Here is a 20,954-nt window from a genome sequence, read left to right on the forward strand (position 1 = left end):
GATCAGAGCAGCCTCTCTCGAGCCTGGCACTCACAAAATTAAGTACCATATTTTTTGGACTATATAACGCACCTGACTATAGGACACACCTAAATTTAGAAGAGGAAATCAACAAAAAAAGGTTTTTGCCCTCTGCGGGCCCCATTTTCGGGCCTTTTCCAGCCTTTTTTTTTTTTGACCCGTTTTCTAGGCTTTTTTCTGCCTGTTTTGGAGGCTTTTTTGGCCCATTTTTGAGCCCGTTTTTTCCCAAAAAAATGCCCCCCAAAAAGCCTCAAAAACGTAGCCACCAATTTTTTTTCTTTTCAGGTACTGAAGTTCTTCTCTAATTAAAACTCGGTGGTTCTCCACCATTCTGACCCCAGGAACTTATGAAAATTATAGTACAGGTCGTCCTTGACTTACAACAGCCTATTTAGTGACCGTTTGAAGTTACAACAGCACTGAAAAAAGTGACTCAGGACCGTTTTTCACAGTTACGACCGCTGCAGCATCGTGATCAAAATTCGGACTCTTGGCAACTGACTCATATTTATGACGGTTGCAATGGCCCGGGGTCATGTGATCACCTTGTGCCGACTTCAAGGGGGAAGCCAGATTCACTTAATAACCTTGTTACTAACTTAACCACTGCAGCGATTCACTCCAACAGCTGTGGCATGTAAAAGCAGGCAAAATTCACTTGACAACGGTCGTAACTCAATGGTGGTTGTAAGTCGAAGACTACCTGTAGTATGTCTTAAAGAAGACCCAACGCTGTAAAAAATAGTTCCAAGGTAGTGGGGGAGGGGAAATCTTAACATCTTGCCCCTCCCCCCCAAGCTTACATTTTTACCCTGCCCTCTCTCTGACTCTACCCCGCTATTGTTAAATGCAGCTCTTCCATACAAAGCTTTCATTTTAGACCAAGTCAAACCTTTGGGCAGTAGGTTTGCTCTCCAACCTGGTTTCAGTTTAGTTTCTGAATGTCTCGGTACCAGACTAGATAACATCATCAGTAGAATCTTCTTGCCCTATTCCTCTCTAGTTTATGTCTTGTGTGCCAGTGTGGTCAGTTGGTTGTTTGATTGGTTGTTCGTTTGGAGCTATGTTTAAATTCTGAGCAGTTGATTGGTTCCCTTGTTGATTGATCATTCGAATGGGTCTAGGTTTCTTATATATTCATATGTTTGATCGGGATCAATATGTTTCTTATTAATTGCTCCTTTGGTAGAATCTCCCTTCTGTATTTTGTCTTTGACTTTAGATCAGGGGTGTCAAACGAATGTAATCACGGTGGCGTCACATGACGTATTGCAATTTTCCCCCCCTTTGCTAAACTGGCATGGGTGTGGCCAGTGTGTGACACATACGGCCCGCGGGCCACGAATTTGACAGCCCTGCTTTAGATGGCTCTTTTCTGAGTATTGAATTTATATATATATATATTTTTTTACCGACAAAGAAATAAATATATAAAATATATATTAAACATTACACACACACAAACACACACACACACACATATACATATATAAATATAAATATTCAACACAAAAATAGTTTGTTGCAAAAGCAACTGCCTGCGAAGACTCCTGGACTGGGGCTGAAAGGCTAAACCGGAAGCAGTATGTTCCGTCCCATAATTAGGTAGACCAGGTTGTCTCACCGGAAAAACACTTTGCTGAGTGTAAATTTTGTTGTATACATGATGTACAATGACAATAAAGGGTATTTTTATTTTTTTATATTATTATTATTATTATTATTATTATTATTATTATTATTATTATTATTTCTTTTATTCATTAAACATGAAACTCAGTCAACTGAACATTTAAAAATGTGTCATAAATACCATTGACTGGTGCTGATGGTTGATATGGGTTGCTGCCAGCATCCTAGGTATCAACCAAGTATCTTCTTAAAATATACGATGTTCCGAGTAGCACAGGTTTTTTTGCAGTTCCGCTGGTGTTATTGCAGGAAGCTGCAATTTCTTGATGTGTTTTGTAAAATTCTTGGACATGGTACCAAGTGCCCCGATGACAATGGGTATCACGGTTACATGTTTCTTCCATAGCCTTGTAGTTGTTGTTGTTATAATGATGATGATGATGATTAAATGTGGGTTTGTGAGCTATCACAAAGTCACACCTTCCACCAGGTACTACCCCAAAAATTACCTCACCTCCATGACTAGCAACTTACCTTTGTAACAGCCGTCTGCCAATCCTGAAGGAAATCGGGCCGATTCTTTTCTTTAGCTTCTGTCAGCAAGTATTTCCGTATGTTCTTTTAGGGAGGGAAAAAATAGGAGGAGGAATATGAATCAAGAGCCTGTTTGGATCGGTTGTAAGTTTCTTAAACAAGCACTTCCCCACACATCGTGCCCTCTGAGAGTCAGTGGGATACAATGAAAAGCGTTTGGCTTGGAACAGAAAGCTCCCTTAATGGCCATGATTTAAAAAACATCCTGGGTAAATCTTGCAGGAATCATTAGCTTTCCGTGTAATTAACCTCGCGGGGTTTTAATTCATTTTATCTCTGCAACAAATCTGTCTGTGTAGCCTGCAGAGTTTTACCGAAAGGAAGAGGATCAATAACAGACACGAATTGCTAAAGTTATTTAAGACGGCTTTAAGAAGGGGCAGGAACCTTTGCTGGGTTGTTACTATGGTAGATTTGTTGGACTACAACTCCCAGAATTCTTAAGTACATGTTGACCTTGGGCAAAAAGGGTTGGGAGCACTGAGACTTCCCGTCGCAGTGAATTTGGAGAACGCTAGATTGGTTTTAAAAAAAAAAGGATATTAAGAACTCAGAAAAAAGTGAGAAGAGGTACGACCCAGTCAGAATTAACAATATATTTATTTATTTATTTATAAAATTTATAGGCCGTCCATCTTATCATTGGGCAGGACTGTCAAACTCCCGGCCCATGGGCCGGATGCATCATGCGCTGGCCACGGCCACGCCTGGTTTAGTGAAGGGGAAAAAAGTCGCGATACATCATGTGACGCCGCCGTGATGACATGCGTTTGACATCACTGCCATAGGGTAACTCTGGATGGCTTACAAGTTACATCTTAGTTAAAACGTAAAATGTTAAAATCAAACCTTAAAACCAGAGACATATGGGGGAGGGCGGCAGAGTAGGGGGCAGGGGGGTCTGTTATTACTCGATCAACTACCTCCATTGTGCTGATCCCCCATTGGGGCCCGAAGCCAACTGGGACAGCCATTCTTTAGGCCAGGGGTGGGCAAATGTGACCCTTTAACAACCTGTTGAAGTCCACAGGTTGTAAAAGGGCCACATCTGCCCATCCCTGCTTTAGGCCCTTATGAAAAGAAAGGGGGTTGGGGCTAACTTCACATGGGGGGGAGGCAAGATGTTCCACAGGGGAGGAGCCACAGCAGAGAAGCCCCTCCTCCAGGACCCCACCATCTAGAATACTCGTGCTGGCGGGACCCACAGCATGCCTCCTCTGCCAGCACGAGTGGAGCGGGCGAGTCCCAGTTTTGTAAATCAGAATGACCGTGCTACACTCATGACAGCTCTATCAAAGGGACGACCAAGGTCCTTGGGATATGAAAAGATGGGACACGTTTTATTAGAAGAGCAGCTGTTCCTCTTACCTCTACGCAGAATTTAAAATGAATGCCTTGAGAGTCATAAAATGAAATAATTCGGTTAGGGAGATTCACAGTAATTAAGGACCAGTGGACTTCCAGGTGAATAGGAATTAATAAGAGGGTCTTTTTGAAGAGGTCCACCTGAAGGAGAAAAAAAGTACAGGTCATCCATCAGCAGGAACGAGCAATGTCTCACCTGCTCACAATGCTGAATGCATCATTAATTCCCACAGAACCATAAAGAAAACCACCAGAAATTCCAACCGTAAGACAAAGAGGACAGACAGAGGAAATGTAGGATACACTTGCCTGCCAATTTCTCACAAACACACCATGCTTCCTTCCTCTTTACCCGAGGTGAAAAATTACTGCCTTCCAAACTAGAGGTTAGAATCTCCATCAACTTCATAACCTTTTCAAGGTTTCCACGGCAAGCGGAGGGAGCTGCACAGCTTTTACTGGGGGACAATTTCAGAAGTTTGAAGGGTGTATCCGCAAAGCTTATTTTGGCCCTTCCCATACAGACCCCGTCCCCGTTTCCGATTCTCAGGTCGTAAGATTTCTGCATCCCTGCTTCCGAGGATGTTAAATTGCAACTGACAACCAGGAAAAATGAAACTTATTGCCCAAACGTCTGGACAAAGCTCTCTTCCTCCCTTATACTCGTTTAATTTGCTATGAGGAATTTGTAAAGGAGTTGGTCTGGAGAATCCTAGGTAGCCATGATTCCAAGATTGGCTAATTTCTGATCTATTTTATTAGAGACAGGAAGGTGGAACCTGTGTTCCTGGGAGCCAGGTTTTTTTTTGCTCGTACACGACTTTAGGACCAGGGTGTTAAAACCAGGAGCACAGCTTCCAGTTGAAAGCAACTCTTACACGAGGGGTCCCCAGACCACGGCCTACTACCGGGCCACGGCCTGTTCAAAACTGGGCCGCACAAACGGGGGGCGAGCACATGAGCACGTGCAAAGTGCCCCTCGTGCAAGTGGCGGCCACTTGCCTTTACACGCAAAGCTCTCATCGCGTGAACGGCAGGCATGTCTGCTCACACAAATTGAGCTGCGCACACTCGTGCCCACCTGCCACTCGCAGAGAACTACCCCTCCCCCGGGGCCGCCAAGCGAGAAAGGATGGGGACCGCTGCCTTACATCCTCAAGCCAAGTTTTACCTATAACTTTACAGCAGGGGTGAAATGTAAAATTTGTTATTACTGGTTCTGTGGGCGTGGCTTGGTGGCAGGCGGTAACATGACTGGGTGGGCGTGGCCAACTTTTTTTTTTTTTTTTTTTTTTTTACTTTTCAAAGCATTTTTTCTAATGCTTTGAAAAGCCTCTCTGCCAATCAGGCAACTCAGCTGGGATCGCCAGAGACTTTTCAAAGCATTTTTTTTACCATCTCTTCGGCCAAGAGGTTGCAGAAAAAAATGCTTTGAAAAGCCTCTGAGGATCCTAGCTGAGCCGCGCGATCGTCAGAGGCTTTTTTTTAACTTTTAAAAGCATTTTTTCATCAGAAGAGGTTGTAGAAAAAATGCTTTTAAAAGTAAAAAAAAAAAAAAAAAGCCTCTGATGATTATGCGGCTCAGCTGGGCATGGGGGGGGGGCAGGGATTTTTCCTACCGATTCTCCAAACCACCCACCGCCATCACTACTGGATCGGGCGATCCGGTCCGAACCAGGAGCATTTCACCCCTGCTTTACAGGATCTGGCAAAGAGAATTATTCCATTCTCCACCCAATGCAAAAAACTACATTCAAACCCGAGCTCCCCCAAGGCAGTGGAAATGGAAGGGTTGAGGCCCAAATTACTTTCTGGCAGAACAAATTAATAACCCCAGGTTGCTTCTCAAAACAGCAGTGGTTATACAAAGAATGCTACCGATATCATGCCGGGCAGGAGTTCCACATGGAACTGCTTTTCCCCCCCTTCCTACTCAAAAGAGGCAAAAGAGCTCCTTGAACTGCAAGGAGCAATTCTTTTGCGAGCTGCAGCTTTGATGACAAACATGACCTCTCTTAAAAGAACACCAACTGCATGCAGACTGCACCATAGGCTCTAGCAACGCTGGACAATCTGGACAATCTTAAACAGACCAGCAATGCTGCAATGACAGATGACTGAAGGCGAGCTCGGAAGATAAGCAACTTCTGAGAAATTGAAACCGATCAGAGCAAGCTTCAAGACGTATTTCGGAATATACCATATACCATCTCCCTTACAGCTGCAGGTATGACAATGAGCTGCAGACAGGTGCTAAGTTTCTGCTAATTGACCTGATTGGCAAAGCCACACGGAGTCCAGAATGAAAGAAAGATGCCGACTTGGAACAGAATTAACAACGTTGCTTCCTGCAAATGGCCCACATGCCTTTGCTCCTCTTTTAAGTCTTATGGGAGGGGCCAATCATCTCCCAGCCCTACTCCCGAGTCGTCCCTTTTATTTTAGCTGTTCTTGCCTTCTGGCCGCTCTGCGCATGCGCACACTGGGAACAGGCTCCCCCTGTTCCTCTGCCTCGCTGAGGTCCGACTCTGGAGGCTCCGGAGGCAGCACGTACCTCCCAGATGGCCCTTTCTCTGCCTCCGATGGAGAGCCCTCGTCCGAGCCTTCCCCAGACTCCAGGAGTGGCCCATGGTCCTCCCCAGCCTCCTTACTGTCCGACTCTGCTGCCAGTTTTGCAGGCTGCTGGCGGACCACAACACCTTGCTGTTCTCTGAACTTGATTGTTTTTCTGCAGAAGTTTCATTAGTTAGGTAACATTATCAGTGCTGGAAGGAAATGACAAAGCAAAGCCCGCTCCCTTCCAGCACTGATGATGTTACCTAGTTGGGTAATGAAACGTCTGTAAGAAAACCACCAAGCTCAGGGAGCAACAAGGACCCCATAGTTCATCCAGGAGCTACAAATATTCTCTTCTATTGGTAAAAAAAATACTAGCAGAGTACAAGCTCCAAGAACCTTTCCTCTCTGAACTATCTTTCTCTTTTCCATCCTAACAACCATAGGCAGGGATATGGTCTGAACCAAGGAGGACTTCTGAATTCTGGATGACAGTAACCAGATGCCTATTGATGAAATAAGAGTCGTTTAAGAAGGCCTCCCTGGACATCTGAAGATGGAGGCTTTTTACAGGAGACATTGGAAAAAGAAAAACAGCAATAGTCACAGGGAAAAGAAATGACAGAGAGAGCACACACCACTGTCTGAACGTTTCTTTCTTCAGAAGATCCCTGATAAAAAGATCATTAGGGGACCAATAAAGATCACACAACACATTATATTTCTTTTTTCCTGTATGCTTTTTGGAATTCCAATTAGCTAGACACATTTCGTCCCGAAAGGCACACAAGAGGACAACGAGAGACCCTTGTTGAAACAACTTCTGGGGTCAATGATAACTTTTAAAGCTGTTTTTTAGATTTATATCCTGCCTCTCCCCAAAGGAAGGAAAAGCCGTGAATACAGTATTCCCATCGTTTTTTGTTTTTTCACCACCACCTCAACCTTGTGAGGTACCTTGGGCCTAGAGTGACTGGCTAGCTTCAAGGCCCCCTCAGAAATTTCCAGAAATTTCTTCCATGGCTGAGGGAGTACTTGAACCCAGGGCTCCTCAATCATCACCCGACCGTTTACATATCTGTGAGGCCAAGCTACCAAACAGCAATTTAAACATTTCCAGCATTTTTAGTAGCATAATCAGTAAAAATGTTTGCTGAAATTTAGTGAAGTAATAAAAGAGGAATCTGGAGCTCTGCTGGCAGAGGCGGGGGTAGATTTTTTTCTTTTTAAAGACTTTTTGTGCTGTCATCCACATTTTTCATTCCATTTCATTCACCCACTTTGCATGATGGCCTTGGCCAGTAAAATTCCTGGTAAAGGATAAAAAAAGAAAATCTGTCCTCAATCAATAAAAGAATGCATATCCTTGACCCAGTCACATGAGAGTCAATTTTCCTTCCCAGCAGTCATTTATTTGATGCAATTTGCCAAATAAATGAGAACTTTTAATTTGCTAAAAAAAAAACCGTGGAAAAAAATCTCCCGTATTGACTTATTCAAAATCAGAAATATCGGACGGCATACAATGAGATGGTGTTAAGGATAAAATTAGCATTTTTATGCAAGGTGCTCAACAGAGAGAAATGTCCATCAATTCACGCTGTGAAATGCTGAAGTAGCTCTTTAATTCTGCAACCCAACCCAGTATAGTGAAGATCTGGTAGGTGCCTAAGAGAGATAGAAAATGTCCTGGGCAAGTGAGGATGGTAATAGCTTAATGGAGAGGAGAAACGTATTTGCAAACAAAACATATATTTGAAAATAAATGTTACGATTTTTTTTCCATTCATGGATGAAGCTTTAATTAATCCAAAATGCAGGCTCCTGTTTATTTGCTGGCGCTCGCCACCCTGAACATATTGTGAGTTTGGAAAGGAGGCAAAACCAGGAAAGAATTCCAAAAAAAAAAAAAAAGTCAAAAGGACATATGCTTAACAGCTTCAGAAGACTCAATGAAAACTCCAAACAAACTTCTCATTTCTTTGCAATTATCAGGGAACAAAAGTCTTGGCACTTTAAAAAAAATGTGCAAGAGGGGAAAGATACAGAAATAACAGAACACCAGAAACCTTCTGCCACCAGCATCTGCAATCTTGTCTCTAAAGAACTAACACTGTTACGTAGGCAAACACACTGTTCTTACTAAAAAGGAAGGATCAAGTAACCCCACTATAGATGGAATAGTCGCAGATCAAACTGCTGAAACAAATGAAACTATTTACAGGATTTCTCAATCAGAACGCAATGTTCCACCTCTACATTAACTCAAGTTTAAGAATCTAATGATAATTTAATAATAATTAATAATTAAAATAATTAATAATAATAATTTAAGTGATGCTGTGGCTCAGTGGCTAAGACGCTGAGCTTGTCGATCGAAATGTCGGCAGTTCAGTGGTTCAAATCCCTAGTGCCATGTAACAGGGTGAGCTCCTGTTACTTGTCCCAGCTTCTGCCAACCTACCAGTTCGAAAGCACGTAAAAAAATGCAAGTAGAAAAATAGGAACCACCTTTGGTGGGAAGGTAACAGCGTTTCGAGCGCCTTTGGTGTTTAGTCATGCCAACCACATGACCACGGAGACGTCTTCGGACAGCGCTGGCTCTTCAGCTTTGAAACGGAGATGAGCACTGCCCCCTAGAGCCGGGAACAACTAGCACATATGTGCGAGGAGAACCTTTACCTTTTTTAAGAATCTCAAAGGTGCTTTTTTCAAGAAGCAATTGGACTTCCTGGTTTTCTTGGAAGACGTTTCGCTTCTCATCCAAAAAGCTTTCTCAGTTCTTCAGAATATTCTATTCAGAATATTCTGTTCTGTTCTGTTCCTGGGAGCTTCTTACTTTTTTCCCCTGAAAATGTTTTGCTTCCCATCCTGGCTTCTTTTTCTGGTTTTCAAGAGAAAAAAAACAACAACTAAGAAAGTCCTATTGACTTTTGAAAAGCCAATATTTTGGGACAATATTATTCATTGTTAATTTTCTCTTGATTCATGTGGGAATGTATAATGACCAGAAGATATCTTAAAGAATCTACTGCCAGGAAAGAGAACTGGGAGGACAAGTACATTTTTTCATCCATCTGTTCCGTTGAAGGTCAATGAGCAAGTAGACTAAACAAGACTCTGGGAATGAACATCTGTTGTACTGTAGATGGTAAAACCAAGAGTTTAGCTTCTACAACAATGGACTATGCTATCTTCGTAAAGGACATTAGTGAATATACAGGAAGATTGAGAAGAAATGGTTTGGCAGGCACTTTCTCAGCTCACGAGAACAGCATAAAACAAGAATCAAAGATGGAAGATAGAAACAGCCCAGAAGTTAACATGCTGATTTTAGAAGAAACCCTCCCATACTACCACCTCTTACAATACTAGACAACACAGTATCAACAGTAGAGTCCTTCATGTTTCTAGGTTCTATCATGTCTCAAGACTTAAAATGGACACCTAACATCAAAAACATCATCAAAAAAGCTCAACAAAGAATGTTCTTTCTGCGCCAACTCAGAAAGCTCAAACTGCCCAAGGAGCTGCTGATCCAGTTCTACAGAGGAATTATTGAGTCTGTCATCTGCATCTCCATAACTGTCTGGTTTGGCTCGGCAACCCAACAAGACAAACACAGTCTTCAACGGATAATTAGAACTGCAGAAAAAACAATGGCTACCAACCTGCCTTCCATTGAGGGCCTGTATACTGCATGAGTCAAAAAGAGAGCTGTGAAAATATCTACAGACCCCTCACATCCTGGACATCAATTGTTTCAACTTCTACCCTTAAAAAGACGCTCTAGGGCACTGCACACCAAAACAACTAGACACAAGGACAGTTTTTTCCTGAATGCCATCACTCTGCTTATTAACTAATTAACTAATTCCCACAACACTGTCAAATAATTTACTAAGATTGTATTAGTATTATTCTTCTCTTCCTTACTAGTATCTATCTCTTCCCACTTATTGCTATAACCATGTTGCTTGTATCTTTCAATATTTTTATTTGTTTCCTAGTACGATTTGATAGCTTATTAGTAACCTTGACTATCACTAAGTGTTATATCTTTTTATTCTTGATGAATGTATTTCATTCTCCTTATGTACACTGAGAGCATATGTACCTAAGACAAATTCCTTGTGTGTCCAATCACACCTGGCCACTAAAGAATTCAATTCAATTCAATTCAATTCAATTCAATTCAATTCAATTCAATTCAACTCTACTCTACTCTACTCTACTCTACTCTACTCTACTCTACTCTACTCTAGTCTAGTCTAGTCTAGTCTAGTCTAGTCTAGTCTAGTCTAGTCTAGTCTAGTCTACAAAGCAGAACACAAAGGAAGAAAACCAGGGTGAGCGTTCAGCATTTTGTAGAATATTACAACAGAAATACTGGCAGGCGATACTCTGAACCTCTGATGTTTCTACACCATTCCAGAATATGAAAAGTAATCAGAAGACAAAGCTGTTGTGATAAGACATTATATAAACTCAATAGAGATTATAATCCTACAACACTGGAAGGTTATATAACTTTTCAGAAGGAAAAGGGATGAAGACGTTGTAGTGTATGCGAAGAAAATTTGTATTTACAGAGTTAGGAATGCAGCATGGACATCCCATGGCAAGTGAGTTTGCCTAAGATTAAAAGGATACACAAATGTTTTAGAGGTACCAAAAGCAACAAAAAGGATGGTTTGGGTTAGAAACAAAAGAAAAGCAAAAGGTCCAATGGTGAACTGGCAAAGGGAGAATTAGACCCAGATACTGTGTTTGATCACATGCTTGTTGTCCCGAAAAGCACGTCTTGCATTTGTGGGAATAAAACTAGGATGATGGTGATCGATCATTCATTCATTCATTCATTCATTCATTCATTCATTCATTCATTCATTCAGTGTATGGCATTGTTACATTAGCCAGGAGACCATGATGCTAATTCAGAGCAGTAGTTTGGCTGCTTGTTTACCAGCAATGTTAGGTTAGAACATAGAATAGAATAACAGAGTTGGAAGGGACCTTGGTGGTCTTCTAATCCAACCCTCTGCTTGGACCCTACAATACTTCAGACAAATGGTTGTCTAATCTCTTCTTAAAAACTTCCAGTGTTGGAGCATTTACAACTTCTGAAAGCAAGTTGTTCCACTGATTGGTTGTTCTAAAGGTACACAACTGTGCTCTTCCCAGAGTGCCCACAAGAGGGGAACTAATTTTGCACCAGCAAAAAAATGAGGGCCTTTTTCTATAGCGTTATCCAAGCCCCCTCCCCCTCCAGCGAAGCCACTTCCCAAATGGGCAATACGACTGGTAAGGTCCATTGCTGGCAGGATTTAACCGCCGCACAAAGCACCAGCTTATCTCCCCACCAAATGGTACCTATTTATCTACTCGCACAGAACATGCCCACAGGTGGGCAGCAGCTGAGGCGAGTTATGGGAGCTCCCACCGCCAAGTAGTGCTAGTGTTCGAACTGCTGGAGCAGAGACCATCTCCAATGTCATTAAGATGAAGATGATGATGATTAGCACCAACTACAAATACTGGGCATCACAGTTAAAAAAAGGACAGAGAGTAAATTGAGTGAGTTCAAACCAAAATGGTCAGATCAAGATGGTTAACAAAATTGGAAATGAAACCAGCTTTCAATTAGTAAATCTTAACCAGGACCATTTAGACAGAGCTACATAACTCCAGCTCATAAAAAATTATACAATGAGAATTAACTATGGCTTGGGGAGTAACTGAGAGCTGAAGTAGCAAAATAAGATGCCCTTAATCTCAGATTTTTATTTTTTTAAAAGGAAAATGCACATTCTCAGTTTAATTAAAATCCAGCCAGGTGAAACTGCCATTTGCGGCTGAACTCAAAATGCTCTACACAAAGCGTGAACAAAACAAAACTAAGTTCTACTACACAAGTCAAGTAACAAAATCCAATTTAATTTCTAATTCCAAAGAACAGAATGGAACATTTCGATTTCTGAAGACCGGTTCCAAATAAATACTTACAAAAGCTATTTTAACTTCAAAAGGATTTGAAAGAGGTTTGGCCTGCACGAACGACTAAAGTAATCATATTTTTGTGATACTACACTTGACTTTAGCCAAAAGGCAAAAAACACTTTTCCTTGATCTGTTCCCCAAAGAATATTCTCATCAGCTATACCATCAATGGTACCCTTACATTTATACGCTTTGGTTTAATATTTTTATAAATGGGAAAAGTTCATAAACATAAAATTCATAAATTTCAGGTGCATTTTTTCCAATGCTCAACATTTCTCACCTGCCAAGGGTTGTCAAGATGAGGAAATAGGATCATACCTTTTTAGTCCATCGTTTCACCCCATTATATCCTTTGGTTACCAGCTGTCTATGGAAAAAGCTGTTGAAGAAATGAACCTATAAAGACAGAGTGATCAGTGAATTTACTGATCCAATCGAAGCTCACAATTCCAATACTGAACGGTGTCCTCAACAGTAAAGCTACTGCATGCAACAAGAGAAGGAAAAGATTTATATCCTGCCTCTCCCCAAAGGAAGGAAGAAGCCGTGAATACAGTATTCCCATCTTTTTTTCACAACCACCACAACCTTGTGAGGTACCTTGGGCCTACAGTGACTGGCTAGCTGCAAGGCCCTCTCAGAGAAATTTCCAGAAATTTCTTCCATGGCTGAGGGAGTACTTGAACCCAGGGCTCCTCAATCATCACCCGACCATTTACATATCTGTGAGGCCAAGCTACCAAACAGCAATTTAAATATTTCCAGCATTATAATCAGTATAATCAGTAAACATGTTTGCTGAAATTTAGTGAAGTGATAAAAGAGGAATCTGGAGCTCTGCTGGCAGACGGGGGTAGATTTTTTTAAAAAAGACTTTTTGTGCTGTCATCCACATTTTTCAAAGAGAAGGAAAAGGACCCATCTTTAGACATCTATCTATCTGGTTTGGTACAGCAACCAAACAGGACAGGTACAATGGATCGTCAGGACTGCAGAAAAAACAATTGCAACCAGTCTGCCTTTTATTGAGGACCTGTACACTGCACGAGTCAAAAAGAGGGCTATGAAAATATACAGAGACCCATCGCATCCTGGACATAAATTGTTTCAACTCCTACCCTCAAAAAGACGCTATAGGGTACTGCACACCAGAAAAATCCTGGACATAAAAGGTTTCAACTCTTCCCTTCAGGATGCCACTATAGGGCATTGCGTGCCACAACTAGACACAGAGTTTTTTCCCCCGTGCCATCACTCTGCTGAACATCTAATTCCCATAGCACTGTCTTATGCCTAAGGATATTTACCATGTAATACAGCTGTATTTCTATTATCCTTGTCTTGTATGTACATCCACAGCTTACACACCAAAGACACATTCCTTTATGCTCAATCACACTTGGCCAATAAAGTTCTCTTCTCTTCTTTCCTATTCTACCCTACCCTACCCTACCCTACTCTATTCTTTCCTATTCTATTCTATTCTGTTCTGTTCTGTTTTGTTCTGTTCTATTCTATGCTTTCTTATTCTATTCTATTCTAAAACCAGTTTATGAGCCTGTGCATAAATATTCAAATAATATTCATAAAATGCATGTATAAAACATAGGCAGCTTAGACCCAGCACTTCAGCTACTCTACTGTCTCCACCATCACCCAACTTGCCAGATGATTTAACTGATTACAAATGATCCTGTTTGATAAATAAACTGATTCTCCTTTTTTGTTTGTTTAAGATAATTTTTTATTCTCCTTCCCGCTCTTGGATCTTATTTGGCTAATTTTACCTAAAAAGACAAAATGAAAGATACCCACCTTATCAGGGACTGCATCCATTATTAGCTCGCCATACATGTTGATAATCTGAAATGGTTTAGAAAAAAATATTTTAAAAAAGGGAAGGATATGATGTCCAATGCATAGTCATTTTCTCGAACATAAAGAAGTATATAACAAATTCTGTATGCTTAATGTAATATACACAGCAGACGCAATCCAAGTCTAGGCAAAGGAAAAGAGAAAATTACAAGTATCTCACATTGATTAAAAGAATGTTTATTTTCTCTTATACAGTAACTTCATAATAGTTTAGGGCCGTAATGCAGAGCCTTCTCTGTGGGCATGCGAGCTGTCGCCCAGCTCAGCTCCACCACACATGTGCACGCATGCCTCCCGCCATCCAGCTGATTTTCGGGAGGCGTGGGGGAGCAGGGCGCATGAGGGAGATGCATGGGCAAGGGGGGGATGCGTGCGCATGCGTGGGGGGGCTGGGGGAGCATGGGGGGCAACACACACCCCCACAGCCTGTTTTGGGGCTCAGGGAGCTGTGGGGAAGCCTGCTACACCCAAAATGGGGAATGGAGGGTCCCGTGCCCATGTGCGGGGGGGGCAGGGAGAGCATGGGGGGTCGTGTGCACATGTGCAGGCCTCCCCGCATTGCATTATGGGTGCCGGCACGCGTACGCGCTGTCACGTGCGCACACGAGCGCTTTCGGCACACGACGAGAAAAAGGTTAGCCATCACTGGTTTATGGAGAGGGTGTCAAAAAAAATGTTACGTTTGGATGTCCTGTATCTGTGTAGCGTATTAAGATATTAGCACCTGAATCTAATATTTCTACAGACATAAATGATAGAAAAGAAACCCAGAATGTCTTCAGCAGTTCATTGTTTGCCTAAAGCCCCACTCTGCATATTTTTCTGTACTTGCATTGAAATGAGGCATATGAATGCATCCCCTTCAAAGCTCTCTAGATAAAAAGATTTTAAAATCAAAGGCTACCTTGAATAGCTGCTCTTGTTTGGTGTGCCTGGGTGATTTGTTTTTAAGTTCCACTTGTGGGTTTTGTACAGGGAATCACACAGATCGTGTCATGACCGGCTGTAAGCCGAGAAATACATCGGTCCAGTATGTTGATTTTTTTTATATATAAACAATGCTGCACTTCAATGGTTAGATGGCCTAGACATCGTTATTTGAACATAGATCTTTTTAACATTTATATTTTACTGGGTTTTTCTAATCTAGGTGAGATGTTTATATATAAGTTTCTGGGTTTTTTGTATCTTGCTGAAAAGCAACAACTCTGTGCTGCAATTTGGGAGACTCAAATAGCTATTTCTGCCTTGTAAGGCGTCATCAGTGAGCCACACTTTACAGGGAGGATACTTGAGAAGAGGGTGTGGCTCACTGATGACGCCTTACAAGGCAGAAATAGCTATTTGAGTCTCCCAAATTGCAGCACAGAGTTGTTGCTTTTCAGCAAGATACAAAAAGTCCAGAAACTTGTGAATGAGATTTCACAGAACTAGGGCTGAAGAACATCTTAGCTTACGTAGGTAAAACCTGGCTAGAAAGAATATGCATGTGTGTGTGTGCGTGTGCGTGTGCGTGTGCGTGTGCGTGTGTGTGTGTGTGTGTGTGTGTATATATATATATATATATATATATATATATATATATATATATATATATATATATATTTTCTGAGGTTTTCGCGGGTGTTTGTATGTAGGTCTTTGGTTATTCGGGTTTTCTCCCGCGTAAAATTGGAGGTGTCTTGGCAACGTTTCGACGAAGTCTCATTCGTCATCTTCAGGCTGGTGTTCTCGGCTTCGTGCTCTGAGAACACCAGCCTGAAGATAACGAATGAGACTTTGTCGAAACGTTGCCAAGACACCTCCAATTTTACGCGGGAGAAAACCCGAATAACCAAAGACACACACATATATATACATATACATATACATATACATATACATATACATATACATATACATATATATATATATATATATATATATATATATATATATATGGTAGTCCTCGACTTACGACCCAATGGAGCCCAACATTTCTGTTGTTAAGGGAAACATTTGTTAAGTGAGTTTCATCTCATTGTATGACCTTTCTTGCCACATTGTTAAGTGAATCACCGCAATTGATAAGTTAGTAACACGGTTAAGTGAATCTGGCATCCCCACTGACTTTGCTTGTCAAAAGTTTGCAAAAGAAGATCACATGACCTTGGGAGACAGCAACGGTCGTAAGTATGAGTCAGGTGCCAAGCATTTGAATTTTGATTCACATGACCATGGGGAGGCTACAAAGGTCGTAAGTGTGCAAAACAGTCGTAAGTCACTTTTTCCACTGCCGTCGTAACTTTGAATGGTCACTAAATGAACTGTTGTAAGTTGAGGACTACCTGTAATGCTAGTCCATACATGATTTGCCATGCACTAAATAAATAAATAACATAGTGAATTCCAAACATTTTTGGGAGACCACCTCACAAAGGAGTCGCCAGTGTCCACAACACAAAATCGCTGTATTTCACATTTGCTGGTTCAGAGAAATTATTTGCTTATAGGTAGTCCTTGTCTTGTGATCTGTCATTTAGCAACCATTCGAAGTTAAGACCTACCTGGAAAGGGGGACTTACGACCCAGATCCAAAGTTCTGACAGTGCCCCCTGCACAGTCACGTCACTACACTTTGGATGCTCGGCAACCTGGCCATATGTAGAATAGAATAAAATAACAGAGTTGGAAGGGACCTTGGAGGTCTTCTAGTCCAACCCCCTGCCCAGGCAGGAAACCCTACACCACTTCAGACAAATGGTTATCCAACATCTTCTTAAAAACTTCCAGTGTTGGAGCATTCACAACTTCTGGAGGCAAGTCATTCCACTGATTAATTGTTCTAATTGTCAGGAAATTTCTCCTTAGTTCTAAGTTGCTTCTCTCCTTAATTAGTTTCCATCCGTTGCTTCTTGTCCTGCCCTCAGGTGCTTTGGAGAATAGCTTGACTCCTTTACAGCCGTTGGCAGCGTCCTGCGATCACCTGACTGGTTTTGCCAAAAACCAGCACTTCCTTCCGGTTTTCTGCAAAACCGCAGCAGAGCAAACAATGGATCTGCTTCACTGTCATGTTCGCTTAACAACTGCCAAAACCCACCTCACCCCACAAGTCAGTTGTCATTTTACAACCTACAATCGTGATGGCAGGCTCCATTACAATGATAACTATGTCTCAGAACTTGCATGGCACAGTGGTTAGAATGTAGTACTGCAGGCTACTTCTGCTGACTGCTGGCTGCCTGCAATTTGGCAGTTCGAGTGTCACCAGGCTCAAGGTTGACTCAGCCTTCCATCCTTCCAAGGTGGGTCAAATTGAGGAGCCAGATTGTTGGGGGCAAATATGCTGACTCTGTAAACCGCTTACTGAAGGCTGTCAAAGGACTGTAAAGCGGCATATAAGTCTACGTGCTATTGCTATTTAACCTGTTGCTCCTGCTTGAAATACTTTGACTCACAAGAAAACATGCTTAAGGTATTAAATAGTGAGGTTGTGTCAAAAATAAAATAAATGAGCTTCATTGGCTGTGGGAACAATACAACCTATGCTGTTCCTTGTATCCTAAAGCATCTTTTGGCATTTGTAATGTTTATTAGCCTCTAAACTTTCATCACGATAACAAACATCTTTGAGCAGAGCAGCTCGATTCTTTGGGAACTCTGCAAGTGGCTAATGTAAAAAAATAAGGAAGAAAAAATAAAAAAGAAACCTGCTTCTTCACTGCAGTTGTAATTATATTATCGCAGAGTTCCTTTTTTTAATCTTCTTCTTTGAAAGTTTCAATAACAATCATTATAAAAAAGGAACTGAACTCTGCCAGCGACAAATAAGCCACTTTTAACTCCTTGGGGAAAAAAATGCAAGATAAAAATTTGATAAAGAGCCCGTTTACTTCTGCAGCCTTCTCAGAGTTCAGCAAATACAGTGTATAGATAAGAATAAAACATGTTCTGAATGGAATTTTATTCTCCTTTATAGGATTAACACTGTAGAACTAATATGTCACATAGTGGCCTAATGTAATACAATTTACACATTTTTGAATAGACACATGCTCACAAGCATACATTAATTCTCAGAAAAAGTGGATTATTTGCACACACATTTTCACAACTAATCAAACCAAATGCTTTGGATTTTCCAACACAGACGCACACACACAATTTTGGTAAGTAAGCATTTAAATCATGTCTTTAAGAAAAACTTTCCTTCCCATTTTTAGGCAGAGATAGAGATCATCACTTACCGGTAATACATTCACAATATAGGAGAAAAGAAATTGCTGTGCTATTCTCTTTAAAGATTCATCATATCTTACTGTTCAACATCATTTCTCTTTCTGAACATATTTTGCTTAACTGCCTACGAATGCCACCTTAAAATCTGACATTTTAGCTGTCCCGTTTTTCTTTACTCCACACGGTTAGCCAGTTAATTCAGAATTCACATTTATAGAGGTCAAGCCATCTTCTCCCACCAAGACAACCTATCCAATGTGAATTCAGAATTCATTCAAATACAGCTGTCACCTACTTTGTAGATCAGTGGGCTTGTAAAAATCTGAATGGGAATTTATTGTTTATTCTAAGTTTACTGTATCATCTGTATGATATATTACACATTACAAAAAAAGATGTTGAGACTTTGGAAAAAGTGCAAAGAAGAGCAACTAAGATAATTAAAGGCCTGGAGAAAAAAATATATTAAGAACAGTTGCAGGAATTGGGTATGGCCAATCTAGAGAAAAGAAGGATTAGTGGGTGACATGATAGCAGTATCCCAGTATTTGAGGGGCCGCCAAAAAGAAGAGGGGGTCAACTTATTTTCCAAAGCACCAGAAGACAAGACAAGAAATAATGGATGGAAACTAATCAAGGAGAGAAGCAACTTGGAATTAAGGAGAAACTTCCTAACAGTGAGGACAATTAACCAGAGGAACAGCTTGCCATAGGAAGTGGTGGTTGCTTCATCACTGGAGGTTTTTAAGAAGAGACTGGACAACCACCTATCTGAAATGGTATAGGACAGTGATGGCTAACCATTTTGCCATCGCGTGCCAGGAGAGGGAGGGGCAAGGGAGGGTCACGCGCGCATGTGCCCACGCGCATGTGTGCGCAACCCCCTCCCCCCCGCTCCTGGCACATGATGGCCTGGTAGGCCCGTTTTTCTTTCTTACCTGGTTCCAGATCCTCTCTGTGTATCTGGGAAGGGCGAAAACAGCCTTTCCCACTCCCTTGGAGGCCCTACGGAGGCTGAAAGGGCCCATTTCCCAACTCTCGGTGGGACAGGAAGTGACATTTTTTGCTGTCCCCAGCCTCCAGAACCTCTCTAGGAGTGTCTAGGAGCCTCTCTAGGAGTCTCTGGAGGCTGGGGACAGGAAAAAACGTCACTTCCTGTCCCACCGGGAGTCGGGAAATGGGCCCTTTCAGCCTCCATAGGGCCTCCAAGGGAGTGGGAAAGGCTGTTTTCGCCCTTCCCAGATACACAGAGAGGATCTGGAGCCAGGTAAGAAAGAAAAACGGGCCTTCCCCACCCCCCTCCAGGCCCTCCAGAGGCAGGAAACAGCCTGTTTCCCTACTTCTGGTGGGCCCAGAAGGCCCGAAAATCAGCTGGCCGGAGCGCCCATGCACCCCAGAGCTGAGCTGGTGTGCCCACTAATATGGCTCCGTGTGCCACCTGTGACACGCGTGCCATAGGTTCGCCATCACGGGTATAGGATCTCCTGCTTGAGCAGGGAGAGTTGGACTTCCAGCTCTATTCTGATTGATTGATATGTCCAGGTCTAAATTATGAGAGATCATTCTTATGGCTTATTATATATCTTTATGAGGATCTCATCTGAAAGTATCTCATTAAATTCCCTTTATAAGACCCTGTGGTCCCTACTCAGGGTAGAGTCAGGGCGACTGAATGGAGCTCAGCGTTGACTGGCCGGATGCCCTTCCTGATGCCACATGGAGTTCACAGCAGATATTTTGCGCCTTAGGAGAAAAACATCTGCCACTACCTAGGATTGAACTCTCAACCTTCCGAGTGGGAGGCGAGCGTCTTCACCACTAGGCCATCAAGCCGCTCCCTGAAAGTATCTCATTGAGCTTAAAGAATCCTTACTCTAGAAAAGCCTCTGTTGTGTAACACTGGCAATTCTTTCCTACACATCTTCTAATCCCTACAAATCAGAGACTCTGAACCTTTCTGGATAAGTGAGCACAACATTTTGAACATTTGGCCTCTTTCACTGAATGGTTAACATCCAGGCACGGTAAGCAACAAGCTACAAATCCACCGACATGCTCCCTTCCATCATTGCTTGGTGCTTCTTAGGACGTTCTCCAAAGAAGCCAGCATTCCATGCAACAACACTGGTTGTCAGCAAACATCATTTCAAGCAGATACATCTTGGTGGATATTTACAGCAGAGTCTTACCTGGTCATTTAGCCAGTTTTGGCCATCTAGCGTTGTCAAATCATCCATATCCAGCATGTGCTTATTATAAAAGACCCGGAAATTACAAGTGGGAGATTTTGGATGCCTGGTCTGATACTTCATGATTTCTTTAGTGATAAATGGCTTTCTGCAACAGAATTAAAACAGCCGATGTTAAATAATCCCAGTACTTGTGAGATACAGGTACATAAATCCATAAACATGGAATCTGGAATGAGCAGGAATGAGCAAAGCAGAAAATTATAGAGAGTTACTAACCGATGAGAAAAATCTTCATTAAAGACTTCCTTTAATCTTCCCATAACGTCTTTTTCACAAAGCGGAACTAAGCTGCCGTACTTCTTTATTACTTCATCTAAGAATCCTTCAAGGAAAAGATTGGTATATTAAAAAGTTGCAGAATTAATTACAAAAGAGCTGGCTAATCTATTTCCACAGACAAGTTTCAATAAACCACTTTTTCATCTAGAAAATACA

At 41.8% G+C, this 20,954-nt stretch overlaps 1 protein-coding gene across 2 annotated transcripts in view; it reads right to left on the bottom strand.

Annotated features, from left to right (window-relative positions):
* The window catches only part of SENP5 (SUMO specific peptidase 5), a 47,566-nt gene that overhangs the window by 8,051 nt on the left and 18,561 nt on the right, over positions 1–20,954 (bottom strand). For both annotated transcript variants that reach the window (XM_060682855.2, XM_060682856.2), the window contains exons 3-8: positions 20,736–20,841; positions 20,457–20,604; positions 13,987–14,034; positions 12,490–12,567; positions 3,616–3,753; positions 2,188–2,271 (exon numbers count right to left, since the gene is read on the bottom strand). In XM_060682855.2, the coding sequence (XP_060538838.2) occupies positions 2,188–2,271; positions 3,616–3,753; positions 12,490–12,567; positions 13,987–14,034; positions 20,457–20,604; positions 20,736–20,841 (602 nt within the window). The remainder of the gene's footprint in view (positions 1–2,187; positions 2,272–3,615; positions 3,754–12,489; positions 12,568–13,986; positions 14,035–20,456; positions 20,605–20,735; positions 20,842–20,954) is intronic.

Source organism: Pantherophis guttatus, chromosome 6, assembly GCF_059756535.1.
Source record: "Pantherophis guttatus breed Tessera chromosome 6, ASM5975653v1, whole genome shotgun sequence".
Taxonomy (NCBI): Eukaryota; Metazoa; Chordata; class Lepidosauria; order Squamata; family Colubridae; genus Pantherophis; species Pantherophis guttatus.